We start from the raw sequence: 22,735 nt of genomic DNA on the forward strand, positions 1-22,735 counted from the left end.
TGAAATAAGTGTCCCTTAGTTCTATTGGTACATTTCTCTGGTGTGGTGTTAACAGAAATGGAGAGAGTGGATCCCACTCAGAGAGCGCAAACCTCTTTCAAGGCTGCTCCAGTCCCCTATTTTGCAAGTCCCCTATTTTAATATTTTTTCATCTCCAGAAATTTTTATCCAAATCCATCCTTTACTCATGGAGTTACGCTACTCGCAGGCAAAGATGACCAAGATAAAGATAAAAAGGAGTGTGGCAATGATACTCAAGTGGCCAAAAATATGACTTATATGGCGTATTAATGCTGATGTTGTTCTGTGCAACTACGTAACATAATAACAACGCTATATCAACCTTTTTGATGACATGGACCATGGTCATCACACTTGCTGCAGCTAGTTGCTCTGCCCCCAAGTGGCCAAACATATATAATGCAGTGTGTCAATAATAAAAATCTGAACATTTTGACGTATTTCACTTTTGGCACTCAAATTTCAAGTCCTGTTAATTAAATTAATCATAGTGATTTTGAGTCCAACGCAAAACAAATAACTTTAACCTGCATGCATCACACAGTTGAAATCTGAACTGAAGAGCTACTACCGAAGACTGAAAACACAGATGTTAAAAAGACTAATGGTGACTCACATGTTGAACTGCGTGTAATGAAACTGCATTTCATTTCAAACCGCTGACGTTTGGGTAATTCAAAGACTAAAGAAAGCCACCTGCCTCTCGCCTCCACTGAGCTTGTATAGGACAAAATGAGCTCAAGCAATTAACTCGCAAGTTAAATGTGCCTCATATCTATTGACCGACTTCAAAGAAATGGAGAATAAAGGAAATCAATGCAGCTGGTCAATAAGTGGAGAAACCAGTTGGCCAGCTGTAATAAGGTGATATTGTTGGAGATACTGCCACTGCCACTCGTGCAGCATTACAATTTCCCCACCCCACTTTTTGACATATATTGTTTTTATTGTGCATGGATTTTACATTTACTTTTTGCATTTATTTGTTTTATTTCGATAGCACTTTGGTCAACTGAGGTTGCTTATTTCTACACTATAAAAAGTAAAGTTATGTTCATAACCCTCGAGTAATATTAGTAAAATGTTCATCAATATAACACCATGTTTCCCATAGTGAGACATCAAATGGGACATTAGGAATAAGAGGTTGAAACGTAAGGCATAAGAATAAAGCCAGGAGAAAATATACACGTTGCAAAGATACAACACATATAGTAGCCGTCAATGGGCTTATTCAGACAATTAATGTAGTTGTTTAGCTGCTGCAAAGCCCTTGAAGTTGCACACAGAGGACATCACAATACACAGTAGTGGAGTTGTTTCTTTGGGTTTTCTTTATTTTCCCAGCCCCTAGAAATCCATTAATGTTATCAGATTTTTAACCTTTGAACACGGAGAACATTGCTCGGCTTACTGCTATCTTTATTATGTATGAATAACTTTTTGAGCTATAATTAAATTGGCTGAGAATGAATTGTGATGTGTTGAAATAATCCTATTGAATTAAGTTCTGCATCTTAGTCAAATAACAAATGTGTTGGGGAAAAAAAGGCTTGTGTGACGAGTTCAACATTTTGAACGGGCTCCAAACTTGGCAGGTGACTTATTAAGTGCACCGATGGGTGCAGCAGTGACTTTGGCGGTGTTTGGTAGAAATGCAACAGATATAATGCCAAAAGAGCACCAACATAGAACATCTTCTTTTTTTTTAACAGAACTTTAGCTGTCTAAAAGTAACGGTTTTCACTCACCAAATAATTATGACGAGGTACATATTGAACAGGTACTGCATTAGTTTTAATTCATGTGGAAAAGGGAGCAGTTATCTTCTTCATAATGTGTTCTCTAGTAATGAGTGATGGTGTGAACACAGTTCATGTGTGATTATTACAGCTGAATCTAATGACATTTAGTTATTATCCTCACAGTAATCACGCGGCTCCTTCCTTCTCTGCACACTTGGCTTCACTTTCAGAATTGCCTGCAATTGGTTTTGATTGAAGCAAGGCAGTAATATAATGCCAGTTGTAATAAAGAATTGTTGCATTAAAACCACAGCGCACGCACTTAAACAGACAATACATTTCAATGCGAAGGGCACTCTGAATAAATCAGTGGTTATGTTTGACATTTTAAAGCACACTTGGTGGAAATTAGACGGTAGAAGTCTGTGGTGGGAAAGATTAAAAAGCTTTTCCTCTCTTGTGACAAGAGAGCAAAGAATAATTGCAGCCAAATAAAAGTGAAATGATGGGTCAAGGAAATTTCAAATGTAGTACGTGCAAACATTTACCATGAACACTGGTGTCTTAACAAAATGTTTTAAGATGTAAATGAAGTATGAACTTGACTCCAGCATTGCTTTTTACCACTGCACTAATTAGAATATTGTGGCTTGATTATTCCTTCCATACATAGTAGGGTATACTGATAATAAAATGAGTCATTACGATCATTTTGAATTATATTTAAACTGTGTAAAATCCTGTTATCTGTGGTCCAATCATGTCAGCCATGATCTAACAATATAAAAAAATATAGTTTGAAGCTAAGCTGAATCCTCTGATAGCCTCACATAATTAGAGCAAAGCCATTTTAATACCAGCCAGTGCCACCTCTGCATGCAGCAAAAATGTCAGCTCTTATTACAACACATTTCTGAAATTATATTTTAATCAGGCAGAGCAGGAGAACTCGTGATTTTTTACCATTTCATTTCTAAAGCAGTTTTTATATTTTCCCTTCGACTAGATCCCGTCTCCTTTTTAGTTTTCATTCTCTTTTTCCGTTTGCACAATCTTTATTACAATTATTTCTACTTTGATTGATACCTTCCCCCCGCCTCTTTTATACCATTGGAGGTCTACTTCATCACCGGAGGAAAACACTTTCATTCACTGGCTCCACCTCATTCTCCATTCGACTGTAGAGAGAGGCAGCAAGCTTTATATTCGCTTCTGCAGGCTGCAAGTCAACAGTCTAAAAAGCATCTCTTCAATCTGTGCAAAAAGGGAGGAGTTGGATTCTGGGCTGCTACAGCACAAAGAGAGAAACCAGTGAAAACTGCAAGTATTGTCTGGCACTGGAGAGGGAGATGGAGGAGTGAAAGACCTGAGCAACAGGGGTAAGCCTCACCGGATTTTCAAAGTGATTGCCTCTGCGAGTGAAGCCATCGCTTACATCTGCAATTTTCACATCCATTTATCTATTGATGAAGGACTGGTAATGGTTACGCATGATGGTTTTTGTTAATGGCGTGATTCAGCTGTTTTTCTCATGAAGGAATCATTATGTAAATCAATTTTACATCCTCCAAGGAATTCACTTCGTTTGTTTATATCTTTTTAAGCCTGAACAGTGGGACAGCTGTGTATTAGGACTTGGCTGCTACCTGGAATTTCTGCCTGGAGATGGCTGTGGGAAAAGCCGATTATAAATTAGGGAAGTACAGGGTGGACTAATAAAAGACTGCATCTACTAAAGAAGCACCTGCCCACACTTGAGCAATTATGGTCAAAGCATCCACATCTGAATCGATGGCCCTGGGGACACACAAGCGACATGATGCCCAGGAAACAACTCTCCAAACCAATGATTCCAGCTCTCTGAAATCAACATGGAAAGAGATCACGGTGGCTTTTATAATGAAGACCAAGATCCATGGTTTGAAGTTCATCTTCTCTGCAGACAAATCAAAACCGCAGCGTTTCATCTGGATGATGGCCTTCTCTGTTTGTGTGGGTCTTCTCGCTACCTGGTCCTGGAACAGAATCCTCTACCTGATGTCCTTCCCCGCTGTCACAAAGATCTACATGGCTTGGGCTCACAACTTGTCCTTCCCAGCTGTCACTTTCTGCAATAAGAACGTTTTCCGCGTGTCCACTGTGACCAAGCATGACCTTTATCACAGTGGATACTGGATGGACCTCATGTACCCTAATCACACCGTGATGGAGAGGAGCCTTTCAATTCTTAAGGACAACCAAAAACAGGGTCTCTTGAACCTGCTGGACTTCAGCAACTACACCCCACCCCCCGATTACCACATCAACACCACTGAAATGATAGGACGCCTCGGGCACCAGCTGGAAGACATGCTGTTGGAGTGCAGGTTTCGCGGCGAAGCATGCACCTACAAAAACTTCAGCACTGTATGTACAGAAAGAAACATGGCATTTACCAGGTGTAAATAGGAATGTTGTTCAAAGGGTGTATTAATAATTCATGCAAGCATTTGTCGCAGCTCCCTCCAGCAGGCTTTGTCTAAGGATGTTTTAAGGTGTTGATGTTTCAAAGCCACAAAAAAAGCCGGTCCTGTTGTTGCCTCTCAAACATGACAGCTTTTGAATTATTACATTTGTGTTTTCAGAAATTCACGCAAGGAATCAAAGCACAGACCATAATTTGTGGTGGGAAAATCAGTGTCCTCACCTGTCACTTCAGTGTGTACGGAATTTTTGAGTTGCCAAGAATATTAAGGGGGGGGGATTATTAAAAACGCAAATGTCATAAATCAATCCAAATTAAAATGTTACTTTCGCTAATGAAGCATCTGGAGGGCATGTAGAGTTACAGCTGAGTTTCCAATTTAAAACACCAGATGGAAGTCTACTGTACCTTTAACACAGCAACAAAGTGGGTGACAATTCCCAACCTGAGTGTTAATTAATTCAGACTGGAACATTCCCCAATAAATACTTTCAACACAAACTTGCAGCTTTTATGGCCATCAGAAAACATTCACAAGGCCAAATGTCTGTGGTGAGAGTTAAGCACGCATTCACAGAGGCAAATTTATTTTTGCAGCACTGAAAATAGTTCTGTGACCACGCTTCGTCAGCACAAGCACACGCTGGTATTAAACCATCAGACTTAGACGCAAATCCACACTAGATTAATCTAAAGTCAAGTTGTGAAAGTCCAACTGTGATAGCTTTAACTGGACTGAGACTCGTGTGAAAACTATGCGCTCTAAAAAACTCAGTTATCGCGGCCAGCTTGGGGTCATTATTGGGATTTACATTTGCTGTGTTTTGTTTAAGCAACACATGGTCTAGCTGTGCTATGACTCAATAAATGTCTTATTTTATTATCTTACCATAAATGGAAAAGAAGTTCACTCGTTAGATGCTTTCTACTCTTCTTTGCAGCCCTCATTATATAACCAGCAGGGGCAAAGGAGCAAAGCTTGGTAATCTGTCTCAGCTATATGTGAGTCTGTCTGAGTCTGGATATGGAACACTGACTTTGATCTCTGGAGATTGGCTTTGCTTTTGGCATGCTGGTTGAATTTTATGTCATCTGGCCACTTACCACAATAGTATTTTGGATTTGGCTTGGTTTTTGCTTTGATATTTAAACTGAATGCCAAATGAATTTATCACAGGTGGAGTGTAATTGAGGTGTGAATGATCAACAACAGGCATGGGAGGCATCTGAGCAGCAAAGTATCTGAATATTCCTGTATTTCCTTTTGTCGTTAATTGGTAGTGGAGGCCGGGGGTTCATTATTTCAGCCAAAAGCTGCAACTTAAACTGGTATGGGTATTATTAATGTTGGAACTATGCAAGCAAGTGAATACCTAATCAAAAGTGAAAAACTACCACACAGTAAAATTATTTTAATTGTCATGCATTATAGCATGAACAAAGTAATGTGGTGGTTTTTCACATTTTTGCTCATATTTTGTATTCCTGTTACTGATCAGCACCTACATTTTTTGTTTATTTGGGTGTGTGCAGGGTTTACAACACCTTACATCTTGCTTTTGAAATCTATAAAATGATCATATGGAATTGGTTGACTTGCATCTTGTCGTATTCCTACATTTCCTCAGCCTCTCAACCTGTATGCTTAATTATTTTGTCTTAAACCACGATGAAGAACGAGCTCAGTTCAAAATGTCAAGTCTAATCATGATAGACGTGTGCTTGTTTTCCTGTATGGACGATCATTTCCCAATCACTGTGAATGAAATGTCAGCCTGGTAACTGTGAGTGCAAGAGTAAGAGCTGAATATAAATCAAGACAGCTGGGTTCATTACATCACAGAGACATTTGATGTGAGCAAACTCACCACAGTGACTGCACATCAGTTGTTAAATACCACTGAGCTTTACTGGCACGGATTTGGTCTCTTACGATGTTTTTTTAAGTCAGGACACACACAAATGTATTTTACGAACCCAATTTAACTCCAGCCTCAAGTGTGTCTTCTTTAATGATAGCAAATAGTGCATTCGTTTTAAATGACTTAAGGGAAATGTGCAGGGAATGGGATAAAGTTTGGTAGTTGCTGCTGCTGCTAAGTAGCACTCATTAATTCCTCAAATCAGCGTCAGGTGTCTTTGAAGAGCTAGCAGTGGTTTCTCAGGTAATCACAAAACCTCTCCAATTATTGCCGGTCTTGGCTGACATGTGACACATGTGCTGTGCCGCTACTGAAACACTATAAAATGCACCTTCCCCCCCTCTTTTTCTTCACAGATTTACACACGCTACGGAAAATGCTACACTTTCAATTCTGGATTAGATGGCAACCCTTTGTTGACAACATTGAAAGGTGGCACAGGGAACGGCTTGGAGATCATGTTGGATATTCAGCAGGATGAATACCTCCCTGTGTGGGGAGAGACAGGTCAGTGGAGCTCTATTCACCATTCTGACATTTACAGTAACATTTGTCTTGTCATCTGAGCATGAAGATGTGTCACTTTATTTAAAGAAAACTAGATTAAATACAGTTCTATCCCTCTGCCAACCAGTCAAGCCACATTCAAATGTAAAATGTCATCATGTAAACGGCAGAAAATTCTCAGATAGCAGCATTTACAAGAATGGGAGGGATGTGAGGCCACAGTGACTTTAACCTTTTGACTTTTGGTCACCAAATTCTTATCAGTTCATCCTTAAGTACAGGTGAACGTTTGTAGCACATTTGAAGAAATTCCTTCATGGTGTTCTTGAGATATTGCATTCATGACAACAGGCTAGGATAGGACCTGAAAACATAATGACTCCATGCACCCACAGCTGTCGCTGGTGTGGAGGCAGAGCAAAAGCCCAAGATTCCTCAGGTCTCATCATTCATTGATATCACTGCTGCAAAATCTTTGCATTATTCTGCTCCACACACAACGTGACGTACAACTAAGTTTAAAGGCACATTATCTTGATATATTACATGACGTGGCATATTTTTCCTTTCCATGGTGAACCACAACCCTTCTGTGCCATATATTCCCAAGCAAACGAGCAAGTAATAAATCCTTGATGTAAACCTATAAAATATTGTTGTGCCCCACTAACTTATGAGTATTCTTCTCCACATTAGCTCCTGGCGTGTTTAGAAAATCTCTGTCCATATACAACTCACTGCTAGTGGGAAGGATTAAGGGCCACAGAGTGGGTTTCCATAGCCATCCACACCTTTTGTTCCATTTTCTGGCGTGCTGTATCCACAGATGAGACCTCCTACGAAGCAGGCATCAAGGTTCAGATCCACAGCCAGAATGAGCCACCCTTCATTGACCAACTGGGATTTGGTGTGGCCCCTGGTTTTCAAACTTTTGTGTCATGTCAGCAGCAACTGGTACCTAACGTTCAGCCTCCTCCCGTGCAACCCCCCCTCGCCTTTTTTTTTTTTTGCTCTGCTTCATTATGTGTTTGTCCTCAAACCCTCTCTGGCTAAAGCCCATTACACCTGTGTGACAGAGCATGGGGCAAAATCTGCTCTGTGATTAATCTTGTGTGGGAAATGCGCAGTTAAAGTGTTAAATAAATAAACATCCAATGAATCTGGGTACAATAAATGAAAGCAATGAATTATAGCAGCCAAGGTTCGTTGATCGACCAGGGCCAAGGAATGATTGGACGCAAGCGTACAAGCATACTGTCCTGATCTATGCCAAATAACCTCAGACTCTACAGCAGGCTACATATCTGGCAGAGTATATGTTTTATTTTCCATATTGAGCCTCAGTAACAAGAGAATATAAAAAAAATCTTATAACAGATATTTGAATGCTTTGAAAACTGTCTCTTGTGGCATGTTTGAAGAGCCAGTTAAGGATTTCACACAGACCTGGTCAGCTGATCAAAACATTAACTATGATATATATAACATCAACCTAATTAAAATGTTTTTGAACTGCGAATTAATCTCATAATTAACAGCCTTAAAAATACATTAAAACATGAGGGATTTTCTCAGCGGCATTAGTGATAATATTGAGCTATTAGCTGCCACTTCCACTCAGTTTCAAAGCTTTACTTTAAATTAAGAGGAAGCTCCAGCTTTAATGTGTCTTGATAGCAGGAAAGCTTGTTGTTATATTAGTTTAGTTTACACATCCACTAACAATTAAACTAAGTATCCATAGATGACCCACAGCAATGTGTTGTCTTATTGCACGTTATCAATGACAGCACAAAGGCCCCGTAGCAGATTTGTTGACTGTCCCCTGCTGCCAGTGAAGGATGACAAGTAATAACTATAGTTGAGTCTGAATTGATTAGAAAGCCTGAGTGAAGGCTCCTAATACTGATCTCACATGGATTTCCTATCCAAATGTAATGAAACTGTAGAGCACTCTCTTTTGTCTGCACTAGAATAACACACACTCTGTGGTTTCTAAAAGTAAGCATCGTCAGATCAGGAACATTTCCACTGTCAAACGGCAAAAACCCTCATTGTAAGTCAAGCAGCCGTGTCACAAAGGACTGTAGGTTTTTGCGACGATTACCTCTGAGATCAAGTGTATTTTTGTGCTCTAGGCTTATTAAAATTCATACCACACAGCCATTGCCTGTGAATTAAGTAATGGATACTCCTGCAGTAAACCAAATTCATTACTTTAAGAATTAATCGAGCCTACTTTAAATGATTTTGCTCCTAAAGTTAATGGTCTTGGTCAGTTCCTGAGCATGTGATAAAGGATCAAATAAAATCTTCACCCCTCTTTTCACAGACTAACATGGGATGATTGAGGCAGAATTTTGGTTTCTTGAAACAGACACTTGGACACCACAAATGTGACAAATTTTTATTTTATTTTTTAAATATATGATTTATAAAGTATGTCGCTCTCTCTCTGTCTCTTTCTCTTTTTTGTCTCTCTCTGTACATGGTGTACCATTCAGCCATCTCCAAAGAGAACAGAATCTGATCTGTTTATCACCATCACTGAAGTTTCCTCCAGGAAGCAGAAGTGCATGCTTTGTCATTAATAATCATGACACACGTTCCCATCCCAGTGTCGGCCACAAGACGTGTTTACGACCTAGAAGATGTGCTAAATGAATTAGGTCTGTCGTTAAAATCTGGCCGGCAGTGATTTCAGTCAGTCTCCGATGGTGCTATAGTGCGTAACAAGTTTTGAAAGCCCTTTTAAATGAGTTTGCTTTTTAATGCAAAACTGTCACTTATGCGTCAAGATGAATGTGAAGAATATGCCATCACATTTTGGTTTACAAATTATGTAAAGGAGATTTACTAGAGAGATTTCACGTGAGAGTGGGTGTTGTAGCTGTCTTGTTGCTGTGCTGACAACAGGTTGTCTGACTGTACAGAGGCGGTGACCACTTTCTCTCCCTTACTATACTGTTGCACCTCTCAAATCTTATTTTTCATAATTATGTGGGCTGTGTTCCCTCACCCCTCGCCCTAGATGAGACGTCCTATGAGGCCGGCATAAAGGTTCAGCTTCACTCTCAGTCAGAGCCTCCTTTCCCTCATCAGCTGGGCTTCGGGGTCACCCCCGGCTTCCAAACGTTTGTTTCCACACAAGAGCAGAGGGTAGCGTATAACTGTCTGGGCTTGCTGCATGCCAAAGATGGATAAACAACAAAAAAAAAACATAATAAAAAAAACAGCTACACTCGTGTCATCAGGTTCCATACTTTTCATCTGCTGGCATCCACTTCCTCAGCTCCAGTCTGTGTGGCTGAATAACATCTGCAGTCGCTCCTTGTCGCCATTGTCTTCTCTGTTGTAGATATCTTCATTTCAGCTTTAAGCCTTTCATCTGTGTCTGTATCATCATGAGAGCTTTTGCTTGGCTTTGCTCTTTTTACTGTCATGCATAGTTCTCTTCACATTTTATTTTTATGTGTCAATGGGTCGATTCACTGGACTGCCCCTTAATGTTATTTGGAGGGACCAGCAAATGTGATTCATTACATATTTTAATTTTTATTACCCACAAGGACACTGGCATCAGTTTGAAATCCAGCATTTATTGCACTATTGTTTTATCTCCAGTGTAACTCCAGTTATGAGAGTCTCTAGACTAGAACTGGAGTTCAATAAAGTCTTAATCAGGTTTGCCCATTTAAATTCACCTCCTCAGTGAATTGTACTCTATCTCTGTCGCTCTATATCGACTAAATGACATGACATTGTCAAGAGTTAGCCAGGTGGGAGCTGGTGGAAATGATTGGGAATTACAGTGAACCCTCGCTTGACAAAAGTGTAATTTCCCTGCGAGAATCGATTGTTGGCGAGCACCAACTGCAATTAGTGCTATTTATTCAAACGCCCAAGCAGGCATCAGTGCCCTTCATAAATAATTGGTTCATTTTAGTCCTGGAGATTTTTTGTAGGCATTGTTGTCGTAAATTGCTGTAAACAAGACTTTTAAAATGGACTGAAAGTCTTGCATTTGGTTCTATATCAACATGTTCAATCTGCAGAGAAAAATGTTGTTAAAGGAAGCTCCAAACATAATGCAAACATTTAATAATTAATGTGGACAGAAACCTTCACATTAATTAAAATAGTCCTCATTAGATGGTTCAATTAGAATTCCCCAAGTTACTCATAACGGCGGTGACCTTCTCCTCACCCCATTAATGAGTTTCCCCCAATGAGACCATGTGTATATACACTTCATCTGCAATCCATTCTAAAACTGACTGTAGACGCACACCGCTGTTTTAAATCGTTACTCAACAATAAAACCACCATCATTAACTCAATTAATTAGGAACTATTTCACTCAATATACCAGCGACGCATTTCTGCTCAATAAAACGATATTATCTGTGTAAAGTCTTGTAAATTTATTTGACTGTTCCATTTGATTACCATAAAAACTGTTTATTGTTCTGACTCTCATTCTTAGATTGCATTAATTTGTTCTGTTGCTTGTGGTGTCCTGTTCTGAAAAGACATATTTGACAGATTTATATTCAGCCCGTCTCTAATCCCATGGTACTCTGCCTCCTACTGTGGACTTGACCTGCATTAGTAATGCCCTGCATGGTGTCTGCTTGCTGCAAAACATGAGCAATAACGTCGTTGGACATTTTATGCACATATCGTCTCCGTGCACATTTTCATTTAAACGTATGCATATATTTTGGGGTTTTTACTTTACATTTGTCCTCTTGTCTGCATATCTGTGCTGCATTGCACTTGCTTTGTTTGATTTTGATTTTTTTTTTTTATAATTTGATATTGGTTGTGCTTATATACTGAGGGGAAAATGTGCCGTTTGCTCTTTCAGCTTCAGTACCTCCCTCCGCCTTGGGGAGATTGCAAGTCTACCCCCATAGAGTCTGAATTCTTCTCCACGTACAGCATCACCGCCTGCCGTATTGACTGTGAAACCCGGTACCTGTTGGAGAATTGTAACTGCAGGATGGTTCACATGCCAGGTATCAGTTTAGATTCGACTTAACAGATGGGAAATGGTGCATACTTTTGTGCCCTTGTGTGACACGTTCATATTCGATGTGTCATTATCTCCATGTTTGTTCTTTCAAACAGGGACCTCAACAGTCTGCACACCTGAGCAGTACAAAGACTGTGCTGACCCTGCTTTAGGTGAGCCCAAACTATCTGTACTGTAGATGAATCAAATATTTGTGTGATAGTTTTGCATACAGTAGCAGACTATCCCAGCCTTGAGATAATACCCCTGCAGCTTTACCTTGGGAATTATTTATTTATCTATTTATTTATTTATTTTTTAATCTCAGACAGCACTGAAGCAAAAATAATAAAGTTAAATTATTGTTTAAAAAATCCCATTTGGGAAATTTGTAATGTGTCTGTGCTTCACTGGCATCAAATAAATCCCAGAGTGCTTTTCTCTCCCTCTTCCTTTAGCTTCAGTTATTACTTGCTTTCATGGAAAGTGAACGATGGCAGCGAATGTAGCTTCTCCGTCGTGTGAAGATATTTTTAGCACAAACTGCATGCAGTGTGTTTGATTTGTCGTAGTCACCGCAATGTTTTTTGAATGACTTTGATCATCCACAGACTTTTTGGTAGAGAAAGACAACGATTACTGTGTCTGTCAGACCCCCTGCAACATGACTCGCTATGGCAAGGAGCTGTCCATGGTTAAGATCCCCAGTAAGGCATCTGCTAAATATCTGGCTAAGAAATTCAACAAAACTGAGCAGTATATTGGGTAAGTTGTGAGTTATTCAGGTAATGGCCTCTTTGCTTTTGTTCTGTTGATGGATGGATGTACTGTAGCAAGACCCAAGTCTCCATCGTTCACCTTCAATGTAACAATAACCAAAGATAGTTAGGAAATGTGAGTTATGGTTTAGTGTAGCGTAATCTCACTGGAAATATCACCTTTTGCATATGCTGTTGTCTGTCTTTTCTCCAGAGAAAATATATTGGTCTTGGACATCTTTTTTGAAGCGCTGAATTATGAGAAGATTGAGCAGAAGAAGGCCTATGAAATTGCAGGGCTTCTCGGTAAGCATTCTCTCAGTTTTGGGTCCACCGTGACAGACTCAGCACGCTCAGCGGGCCATCGCTGCTGCGTCTCACCATGTGTGAACACACATGGCGTTTGAGGTTTCTCCTCTTTGAAGTCGTGAAACAGGCTGAAGACATAATAATCTGATGCCGGGTTGGTTCTGATGAGACGTTGGGGCTGGATGCACTGAAATGTGATGCTTTTGCTTAGATTATTCAGACTGATATTAAAGAGGACATATTATGCAAAATCCACTTTTTAAACATTTAAATCCTTATATTTGGGACTCTGGAGGTCCCATCAGTGGGCAAAGTGTGCAAAAAGATGACTCATGTTTTTGTGGTCCTCCTCAGTCAGAGGAGTGCAGAGGATAAAACATGCGATATTGACTTCCGCACTCATTGGGACGTCACAATGCACTAAATTCCTGAAATTGTTGTCTCGCGGAGCTCTGCTTTGTCCGTAAAACATGCGAGAGTGCTGGCGAGGGCAACTGTATATGAAAACCGGAAGTCCTTGAAAAGTTCTATTCTTGGCTCTACACTGCAGCACAGAGTCCTACACAAAGTTCCATCCTCAGAGGATTTATCTGTCCAGTGGATACATATGTTATATATGACGGCAATGTGCCTGCTAGAGCCTATAAATGATCACTTTTCTAAATGCTAACTGACTGCTGTTAGCTCCCATTAGCCACTGTGGCTGATGTCATTTCCTGTCTGATAGAAAATTAAAAGTGGTTTCACAGAACGTTCAATTGCTGTACCTGCCCATGCTTTATCTGTTCATCTCTCGTTCTCTAGGTGACATTGGAGGTCAGATGGGGCTGTTCATCGGAGCCAGTGTTTTAACAATACTGGAAATATTTGACTACCTATACGAGGTAAAATTAAAAAATGAATAACCATTAATTCTTAATGATGTTTTTATACCAAGGATTATTAGTGGTTATTTTGACAAATGCATTCTCTCTTCCCTGCTTAGCATTTGATCATCCCATGTGTATCATATGCTGCTAACCTTACAATAACACATACAAAAAAAAAACATTTGGAGGATGGGTGGGGGCTCTGAGAGAAGTAGAATAACTTTGCCCAATCAAGCAATAGTTTGATATAATTGTCCACAGACTTAATGTTACACTAATCAGCCTGTGGTTGTGACTCTATAGTCAAAGATGTTTTCCTTTTACAGCTACATTTTTTCAGCTAATATTTCGACTGTACATGAATTAACAGTGTCTGTCTGGCTATGTTTCCTTTTTTTCATGTCAGTGATTGTGTATTTAGTAGATTTAAAATGTGTAATTTGATGGGTTTTTTTGCATTTAGGTGTTTAAGGACAAGGTTATGGGTTACTTCGTACGCAAGAAACGGCCACAGCGTTGCCAGAGCGACAATCTGGTAATTACAGTCTCTCAGAATGGATTTGACTGAATGAAATGAATGTAATGAGCTCAGGAACAACAGCAACAACAGCAGCAAGAGCAACACATGTCTGCTCATACTTAAAATGCTACTAATGAACAGCATCAGAGAGAAAGCAAAGCCACGCGTTATGTAACCATTTCTGCAAAAACTGTTTTTTTTCCAAGAGAGCAGTCATTATTTTTACATACATTGTTTGTTTGTGTTTTTGCACAGTGTGAATGCATAATCAGATGCATCAGAAATATTATTACAGATATATCAGTCTTTTATTTACATGGTGAACATCACAGAGAAGCACTGCAATGTAATGCCCTAGGAAAGCAAAAATCTACAAAGGTTTTTATAGATGAACTCTATATGAATATTTACAAAGACCAGACTCGATTAACTTGTCTCACTTGGCTTTTTATGGTTTGTCAAATTGTTTGACACTCGAGTGTCCTTTTCCCTCAGTGCATGCAAGTAGAAGTGAAACATCCAACCTCCTCTCCGCTAACTTTCATTTATGACTCGCCAAATTTACACGGATCTCACCTTCAGTCCTATGATTAAATGTAATTACAGTTCACTTGGAGCAGGAAGAACTGTTATATTGTGGCTGCTTTTGTCTGGCAGAATGATTAGAGCAAATTCAGAATAGATTCATGCGAGAGTAGATGAATGAGCAGAAAGCAGAGATGGATAAAGGGCTCTGGGACTCGTATTAACATTTTTATGATCAACTCCTTTACAAAGCCTTCGAGGCAATAAACCTATTTTAAGTTCAAAATGAAGTCGAGCATTGAGAGGCATTCCTCTCCTTTCCTAAATCACAGCATTTTGTTGAGCCCAGTGGTTGAACACAGGGCACCTAGAGGCACTTCCCCTGCTGACTGTTCTATATGATAAAATTATTTATGAACCAAAATTAACATTCTAATCAGCAAATGTGCTGCACATGATGCTGAATCTAAGCTTCATGAAAAGTTGTTGCGTTCAAAATCCGATCTATCTGATAGAAAACTGTTTTTTTCTGACGTTAGCTGACTTTTACTATTATTATTGACAGTATTTCATTATTTTGACACTTGAAAGTAAGTGTTATGCCTTCTTATATAAATCAATCCTCAAAAGTCCATAGAGTAAAATTATATGCTGTCCTTTACTATTAGTCATGTCAGTGGAAGTCATGTTCAAAATCTTGCCTGTATAAAAACTTACATAAATTATGACACTAAAACTAATTAAACAGTGTAATGATGGAACATTTAGAATATGTGTAAACAATAAAGTCAATAGTGATCATTCCCTATCTACCATGGACACATGCAGCTTCAAAACAAATCCACATTTGAAGCAATTTCTATTTGACCAGCACCATGTCAGATTTTAAACGATTTGTATCTTCTGTTTTCCTCTAAATGAGAACATCATTTCCAAAATGAACATCATGGTCTATTGAAGAAGAGCTGAAACTTGTGTTTACTGACGTTAATAAGACATAAGTCGACTCATTTTCCCAAAGGTTTTCATTCAAATTGATTTGAATGAAAAACATCTACTACAACTACTCATTTCACTGCATCACATAGGGATCAGTGATCATGTCCAAATATCGGTTAAAAGCACTGAAACAATAAACCACTAGACTCTGTAAATGACTTTTGAAACAAAATCTTAAAACCTCTCTTCTTCACTGCTGCTGTTTAAATTCAAAGCGATTAAGCAGCTTTTACTTCAGACGTTTCTGTTTGTCCCTCAGGATATTGGATCTAACAGTCGGCATCCAGCTTTCTTGACAGCTCTGTTTCTTTGTTGTATTAAAAAAAAAAAAAAAAAAAAAAAAGCCCAAGACTTCATCTTAAAAACAAAACCCCAAAACATGTAAAAGTAGGTTGTTGTGCAATTGTTTCTTGAGACATGAAAACAAGTTGTGTGTTTGCGTCTGCATGAATGATTGTAATTTTGCATGCTTGGTTGCCTCAGGTTCAGAAACTGGTTTGATTGCAGATGTGGGAAGAAGAACAGTTTTTTTTTTTTAGTAGAAGTAGATTTATGTTGACTTAAGCCAACATAGATGAGGAGGAGGTTGTGGTTTAGAGGATGTCACATTTTTCTGACACAGGTTTTTTTGCTTACTATATTCCTCTCCATTCATGCCATGCTGTATGTTTGTCTGCCAACTATATCCCATCATCTTTGCTTCTCTCTCTCATATTCAGTAACGAGTCCATTGTCACATCTCCACTCTAACAGCCTGACAATGAAGCGATGCATTTAGCTGCTTGTGACACTATTTATAGTTTGACTTTCATTCTCTGCAATGATTGTCCACATGTCTGAATGACAGTAGCTGCATTGTGCCTTCTTCCCCTGCTTATTAAAGGAGGGGGGGGTATGCTTCACTACTTGACTGCTACCATGGAGAAGAGAACATGCGCTCGCATTATTCCCCACTATTCTAACTAATAGCATTTGCACTGTGTTTATTTTCATTTCACTCACCCTCACCCATCTTTCTTTTCATCGTGTCTATTCCAGGAGTTTCCAGAGAACCCAACCAGCCCTGGTGTCACGCCTAATCATGCCCCCAGGTAGCACACCCCATCAATAATAGCTGCTCCCTCCCATGCTGTCCCTCTTTTTCCTACTAGACCATCTCATACATCATTTTTTTCCAGTGACTACAAATGATTTGGTTGCCTTTAATAGACAGCCATGAAAAAAAGGGGGGGGGAGGGGTGATCATCTATTTATTTATTTACCTCTGTGTCAGGAAAGGATAGTCTGGTGTGTGTCTGTATTGATTGAAGACATGAGTTGGTTGGATTCTCCAAATGCATAAAAAAAACCGGACAACTCGCTCCTTCCACTAAATAATGATGCTTCCTTTCCCTTAGGTTATAACGCAGCACTCCTGTGAGAACAAATGACATATTTATTCAATTATTGTACAAAAGAGCGGAGCCACATGAGACCCATTTTGTGTCCCTGCAGCCAGGATAACATCACTAGATGCATTTCTTTGTGACGTTATCACATGTTTGCGTGCAGTAAGTTGGCGCCAAATAGAAATGATCATTGTTGCTATGCACATATCAACATTTTTCTTTTGTAATGCACACACAGGGAAATGCAGTCATATGTGGATGTTTTCAACTTCCGTAACATATACAATTGTATATGTTAGTTTAAAATCAAAGACTAAAATATGCTGTTTTCTTTCTCCTGTCCCTCCTGTCATTCACCTTTCTCCTCCTCCCTCCAACTTTCTTTAAAACTCTTCACAACCTGTGGCTCATCTTTGAAACCTCCTCTTTGAAAATCCATTGTATGTGTTACCTCATTTATTGTCCACATGTCTATAATTCATTGTCTTCCATTATTATTGTTTTTCCACGTGTCTGGCTAAATTTCTCTTCTCTGCATCCTTCCACGGTCATTTTGGTTGCTGTTATTTTTCCCTGTGCATCATTTCCTTGACTATTCATCGTCATCACCCTTCCCCTAACCCGGTTGAACTCGTCTTCCCTCCTTCCCTCCCCCTCTGTTTTGCAGAGCACCTGTGACACACTCCGGAGTCACTCGGACAGTCTCGGATTCACGCCGAACATGTTACCTCGTCACCCGACTCTAGGCAACTTTGAGGAGTTTGCTTGTTGACAACATTAAGTAGGGGATGTGGGTGGGGTTGCACACCTGGGGACTTGACAGCAAACTGTGAAATAATTTGTGCATTTAACAGAAAAATGGGTTGATTGTATAACTCAAACACACATATAGTATAGAGTTTATCAATGCCTGAATAGAAATAGAATACTATCATCAGAGGAGAACAAAAAAAAGAAAGAAGAGAAACCACTTCCAAAACAGAACTCAGGTTTAACTGCCATGTCAAGGCATCAGCATTAATTTATTCATGTTTCATTTTTTTTATGGAATTGTTTTTCCTCTGCAGTCACTTTAAAGGTTCATACAATCACTGAAGATAAATGTGTCCAAAAGCGACTCTGACCCGTGTTGAGACGAGTTACTGTTGTGCTAGTTTTCCTGTGATCAAAAAGGTTAAAAAAAAAATACAAATAAAATGTGGGTAGGTGTGTGTAGCTTATCAGTGTTGTGTCTCCGGCATCAAACCGATGCCGTATTGAGTGACCTTATACCTGTCACTAGTTAGAACAGGAGTCTTTTTAGAAAAATCTGCTCGACGTTGAAGAGCCGATTGTTGGAGAAAAGAGCTGCTCAGACCTGAATCAAAACACGAATCCTGTGTTAAATGTTGCCTTTTGCTACTTTGAGGCGTTTAATTGCCTCGTTATTATACAACTGTGCTTATTCGATTGAAAAACAGAGGAGGAACTTGACTATTTGTGTATATATGCAAATATTCAGTTGTGCTCCACCTGACTCACTGTGTACATACAATTCATTAAGGTTTAAAAAAAAAATAAAAAAATAAAAGACAGAGCGAGTCAGGAAGAATGAAGGCTGTTGATTGTATCTTTATATAGCGGACATTTTTATTTCCATTTATAATTCCCATTTTTCTGGGAAAATGTTGCCATGGTGACCGTCACAAAATAGTACTAGCATTAAGCATGCTGTAAATGTTGGCCCCTCTTTCCTTGGAACCATCAGACCAAAAAGCGCCGGGCTTTCTTCTGCCTTTTCTAATAATTGTGTTTGCTCCTTATTGTGTCTTAAAAGGTGTTCATCAGCACAATGATAGTAATCTATTCTCTATTGAACATGAGGGGAGTTCAAAAAGGCCTGTTGGTGACATTCCTTCACTTGACAGAAATGTGTAAATAAACGCAACTAAATGCCATGAATATATAGTTTTCTGGTTATTATAATATTCCACCATGACTGAAAGCTGGAGACTTATTATATCTATTGCCTCAAAACATCCAAACCACCATGCACCTCAGCGTCATTCACTTAAGTTGATTTACAACAGCAATGCATTGTACAATTTTACCACTGTAACCTAATATTATTAATAATACTATTATATTATTATTCCAGAACATGTAATAAGTCACAAATCCCAGTTTGTGATGTATAAATGATCAAGTATAATAAACTCTATATTTACCCATCACACTCATGTACACAATGTTCCTTCTTATCTTCACGTCGGTCCACTTTGGCTCTAGTTCATTCACTGTTATTTCAATCCTTGACACCACAGTTACGGACTTGTAGGTACGCTTTCGCACCCATCCTCTATAAATACTTTATTGAATTATTTTTAAGAACAAAAAAAAAAAGGGAAACTTTCAAGTATAATGCCAAACAAGTGATTGGTGTTCATATTATTGTAGCTTTATTACTCTGTTGTCTGTGTATTAGATGACTGTTGATGTGAAGCACAAACCCTTGGAGATCAGCCATCACTTGAAAGCCAATGACTGGACGTCTATGGTTGTGACTACCTTTTATGGATGGAGTGTTAACCTCTCACTGTTACACGTGGTCCGTTCACTGCTCCAGCATTTTCAGGAATCAGAGGCTCCCCAAGAGGAGCCACAGACCACCTTGTGAAGAGACTGGAAATCTTTACCTTTCAGGAAACGAGATAAAAAAAAAAGGTGAATCAGTGGCATTGAGCAATAAGTGCACTGAATCAGACGCCACTGTTACTTAAATGAAATGATTTGATTTGGGATTACCGCATTCAACCGCGAGCAAAAGGAAATGACACAGATGTGCGAAATAGCAATCCATTTCCAAATTAAGAGACACAAATGCCAATTCATGCCACACAATGATGCTATTCTGAAGATGCTGCATTGCAATGATGATTTCAAGTCTGTATGTATCATGTTGTCAGAATAGAAAAGCGTAGTGAAAAAAAAAAAAGAGCCAGAAACCTACTGTGAAGTGTAGGATTTGCGTCGGTGTCGCTGGTCTTTACCTCTCCCTCTCACTCCTGCCTCAGCAGTCAAAGAACAGCAGAGTGGATCTGAACTGGCAGAAACTATTATTGACCTGTTTATGCTCATTAAGTAGACGGACTCTTACTGCATAGCTATGACCAAGTAGAAAACAATATTCTATACTGTTATTATACTGTACAGAGATTTGAGCTATTTTATTCTTACAGTCAACAATTAAACGGCACCTCACTCATTTTCTTCTTGCATGAACACTGTGTATTCCTATTATCCCTGGTCTCTAAATGTAATATTAGCCATGCTTTTCATTTTGTATTGTCCCAAGTGTATTTTTGGAGTCAGATGAATCAAAGCAATGTTCTCCATATCCTGTTGTGCACTCTTTATAATCTAATAATGATAATAATAAATACCCTTCTTCTAACTAGGCATGGTGGGGTAGTGCAATACTCGACAAAGGAACCGTCGTGTGCAGGTATGGAAAACTGAAATATCCATAGTTACACTTTTATTGATTCTAAAAAAAACAAAACAAAAAACTTAATGAGACTTGCAGTGAAGTACAAATGTGCCTTTAAGACTGGTTCTTACTGGTGACACCGAGATATTCATGCTCATGTGGAGAACTGGAGTTGCTTCATCTTCCTCCACGTGCTCTATGTGCATTTTATTGTAGATACTGTGATTTTAACTCTGAACTGTACAATAAATAGTTATTACACTTAGCGCTGTGTGACGTACTCAGTCGTGAACGGTCGAGAGCTAATCTCTGTTTAATCTCAGTGACATGAGCAGCCCACTGTGATTGAACGGATTCGATTGGTGCATGTTTTTTTCTATGAGGTTGAACATGGCTCAGGAAAATGTAATGTCAAGCCTTTTCTATTTTAACAGTGAGAATGAATCAATATTTGACTCTAAATGTGACAATTACAGCTCAAACCAAATCAAACAACCACTCAACAGCAGATCTCAGTATGTTTGTTACCATTGATCTGCATCTTTTGAACATGACCTTTTTTTTCTTTTAAAGTTATTCATAATGTTTCATTGCTGTGCAATAGAACATTATGAATAATGTTTCAATGAACTTTGGAGAGAAAGTCTGCTCTTTTCTAACTCTCTAAAGTGTAATCCATCTTCTGTTTCAGTCGGGCAACAATACATGTTCCCAACAAAGGAGTAAAAGATGTTTGTCTAAGAGAGAAGTGAATGACATCATTCTTTTAAGAGACGTTTAAGTATTAGTGTCTGTCCACATAGTACGTAAATGAGGACACGTCCAAAACATGATCTGCAGGTGCTTCACCACAGCACACACTTATGACTCAGATAATAAGTGCAACGCAGGATCTTGTGTAAGACCAATCCTGCTCCCAGGCTGCTCATAAGGTTCATTCTTAATAGACATTGGCCGCGTTTCCCAGATTCGTTAAGAAGCTCTTAACGCTAAGATCTTCTTTGGAGCGCTCTTAAGAACGCTGTGAAAGAAGAACGCGTTTCCCAGAGTCGCTCTTAGCTTAAGAAGATCTTTCACTAAGAAGGAAACGTAAGATCGAGCTGACCCACTCTTAACAGCCTTCTTAGCGATCAAATGTTCAGTGATCATAGCGGCTAGGGGCGTCTAGATTTCTAGGTTACAGTGATCAAGCCGCATCAGGGACATTTATATCCTCCACTTTTTGAAATAATAAAACAATGTTCAATGTTGAAATGCGCTCATAGCTGTGGACCACTGGCGCAAGAAACATAGGCTAATAGTAGAGAAGAAAAAACTGTTATTGAATTACACGTTTATGAGTTTATAGTACTACACATAATATAATTATAATAATAATAATAATAATAAAATAATATAATTCCTCATTTTCTGAGAGGCCCTCGTCCCCCTCAACATCAATGCCCCCTGTGATGCCTTCAGAGGCCGTCTTCCCGATTATGGACAGGACTTTCTCTTCATCGGGAGTGAGGGTCGTCCCACCCGATGCCAATTTCTTCCATTCTCACGTGTGCCAATATTCACGGGGGTATATATGCGCTAATGGGCTTGATTACTACTTGGATACACCTGATGGCACACACACACGTTATCAAAATGAACTTAATGCTATATCCACGTGCAAACACTTTGTTTGAGCGGGAGAGACGGTAACTTAGCCTTTATAGGGCTGTGTAACGTTGATGGGCGTGCGTACCATAGCATTAATTCATGCAGAAGCCCCTGAGCCTAATTGCACCTGTGTGGGGGGACCACGGGGCGCTGTGTGTGACTTATGCGCTGATAAAGCGGTGGGTGATCGATTTACCTGGCATCGATTGGTTCAGTTTCAGCACCACCGTGGTGAACAGCTCTCGTTAAGAGCTTCTTAAGAAGCTTATTTGGCTTGATCTTACGGTTCTCCTAAGAAGGCAGTTAAGAACGCGTCTGGGAAACACCCGTATCTTAGCGCTCCTTCTTAGCCATTCCTTCTTAAGAGCCTTCTTAAGTCCTTAAGAAAGATCGAATCTGGGAAACGCGGCCATTGTTTGTTTGTTTCTGAATGACTGGGTTGATGTGGAAAATCTGAAAATTGTCTTTGTAAGAAGTGTCTAATCTAGAAGTAGCAAATGCCTCCTGAACTGGATCCAGATATGTATTGTGTTTTTAACAGTAGACAAGTGGTATATATTAAGATATTAAGG

General features: G+C 39.3%; 1 protein-coding gene across 1 annotated transcript; it reads left to right on the plus strand.

Annotated features, from left to right (window-relative positions):
- Positions 1–3,530: 3,530 nt before the first annotated feature.
- asic1c (acid-sensing (proton-gated) ion channel 1c) lies at positions 3,531–17,790 on the plus strand (the record flags this gene model as incomplete). The annotated part of the gene is made up of 11 exons (XM_083889438.1): positions 3,531–4,172; positions 6,509–6,659; positions 7,486–7,613; positions 11,530–11,680; positions 11,793–11,849; positions 12,288–12,441; positions 12,649–12,740; positions 13,548–13,627; positions 14,076–14,147; positions 16,695–16,747; positions 17,712–17,790. The coding sequence occupies 11 exons, from the start codon at positions 3,531–3,533 to the stop codon at positions 17,788–17,790; spliced, it is 1,659 nt and encodes a 552-aa protein (XP_083745564.1).
- Between the last annotated feature and the right edge of the window lie 4,945 nt (positions 17,791–22,735).

Source organism: Microchirus variegatus (genome assembly GCF_963457635.1).
Source record: "Microchirus variegatus genome assembly, chromosome: 5".
Classification (NCBI taxonomy): Eukaryota; Metazoa; Chordata; class Actinopteri; order Pleuronectiformes; family Soleidae; genus Microchirus; species Microchirus variegatus.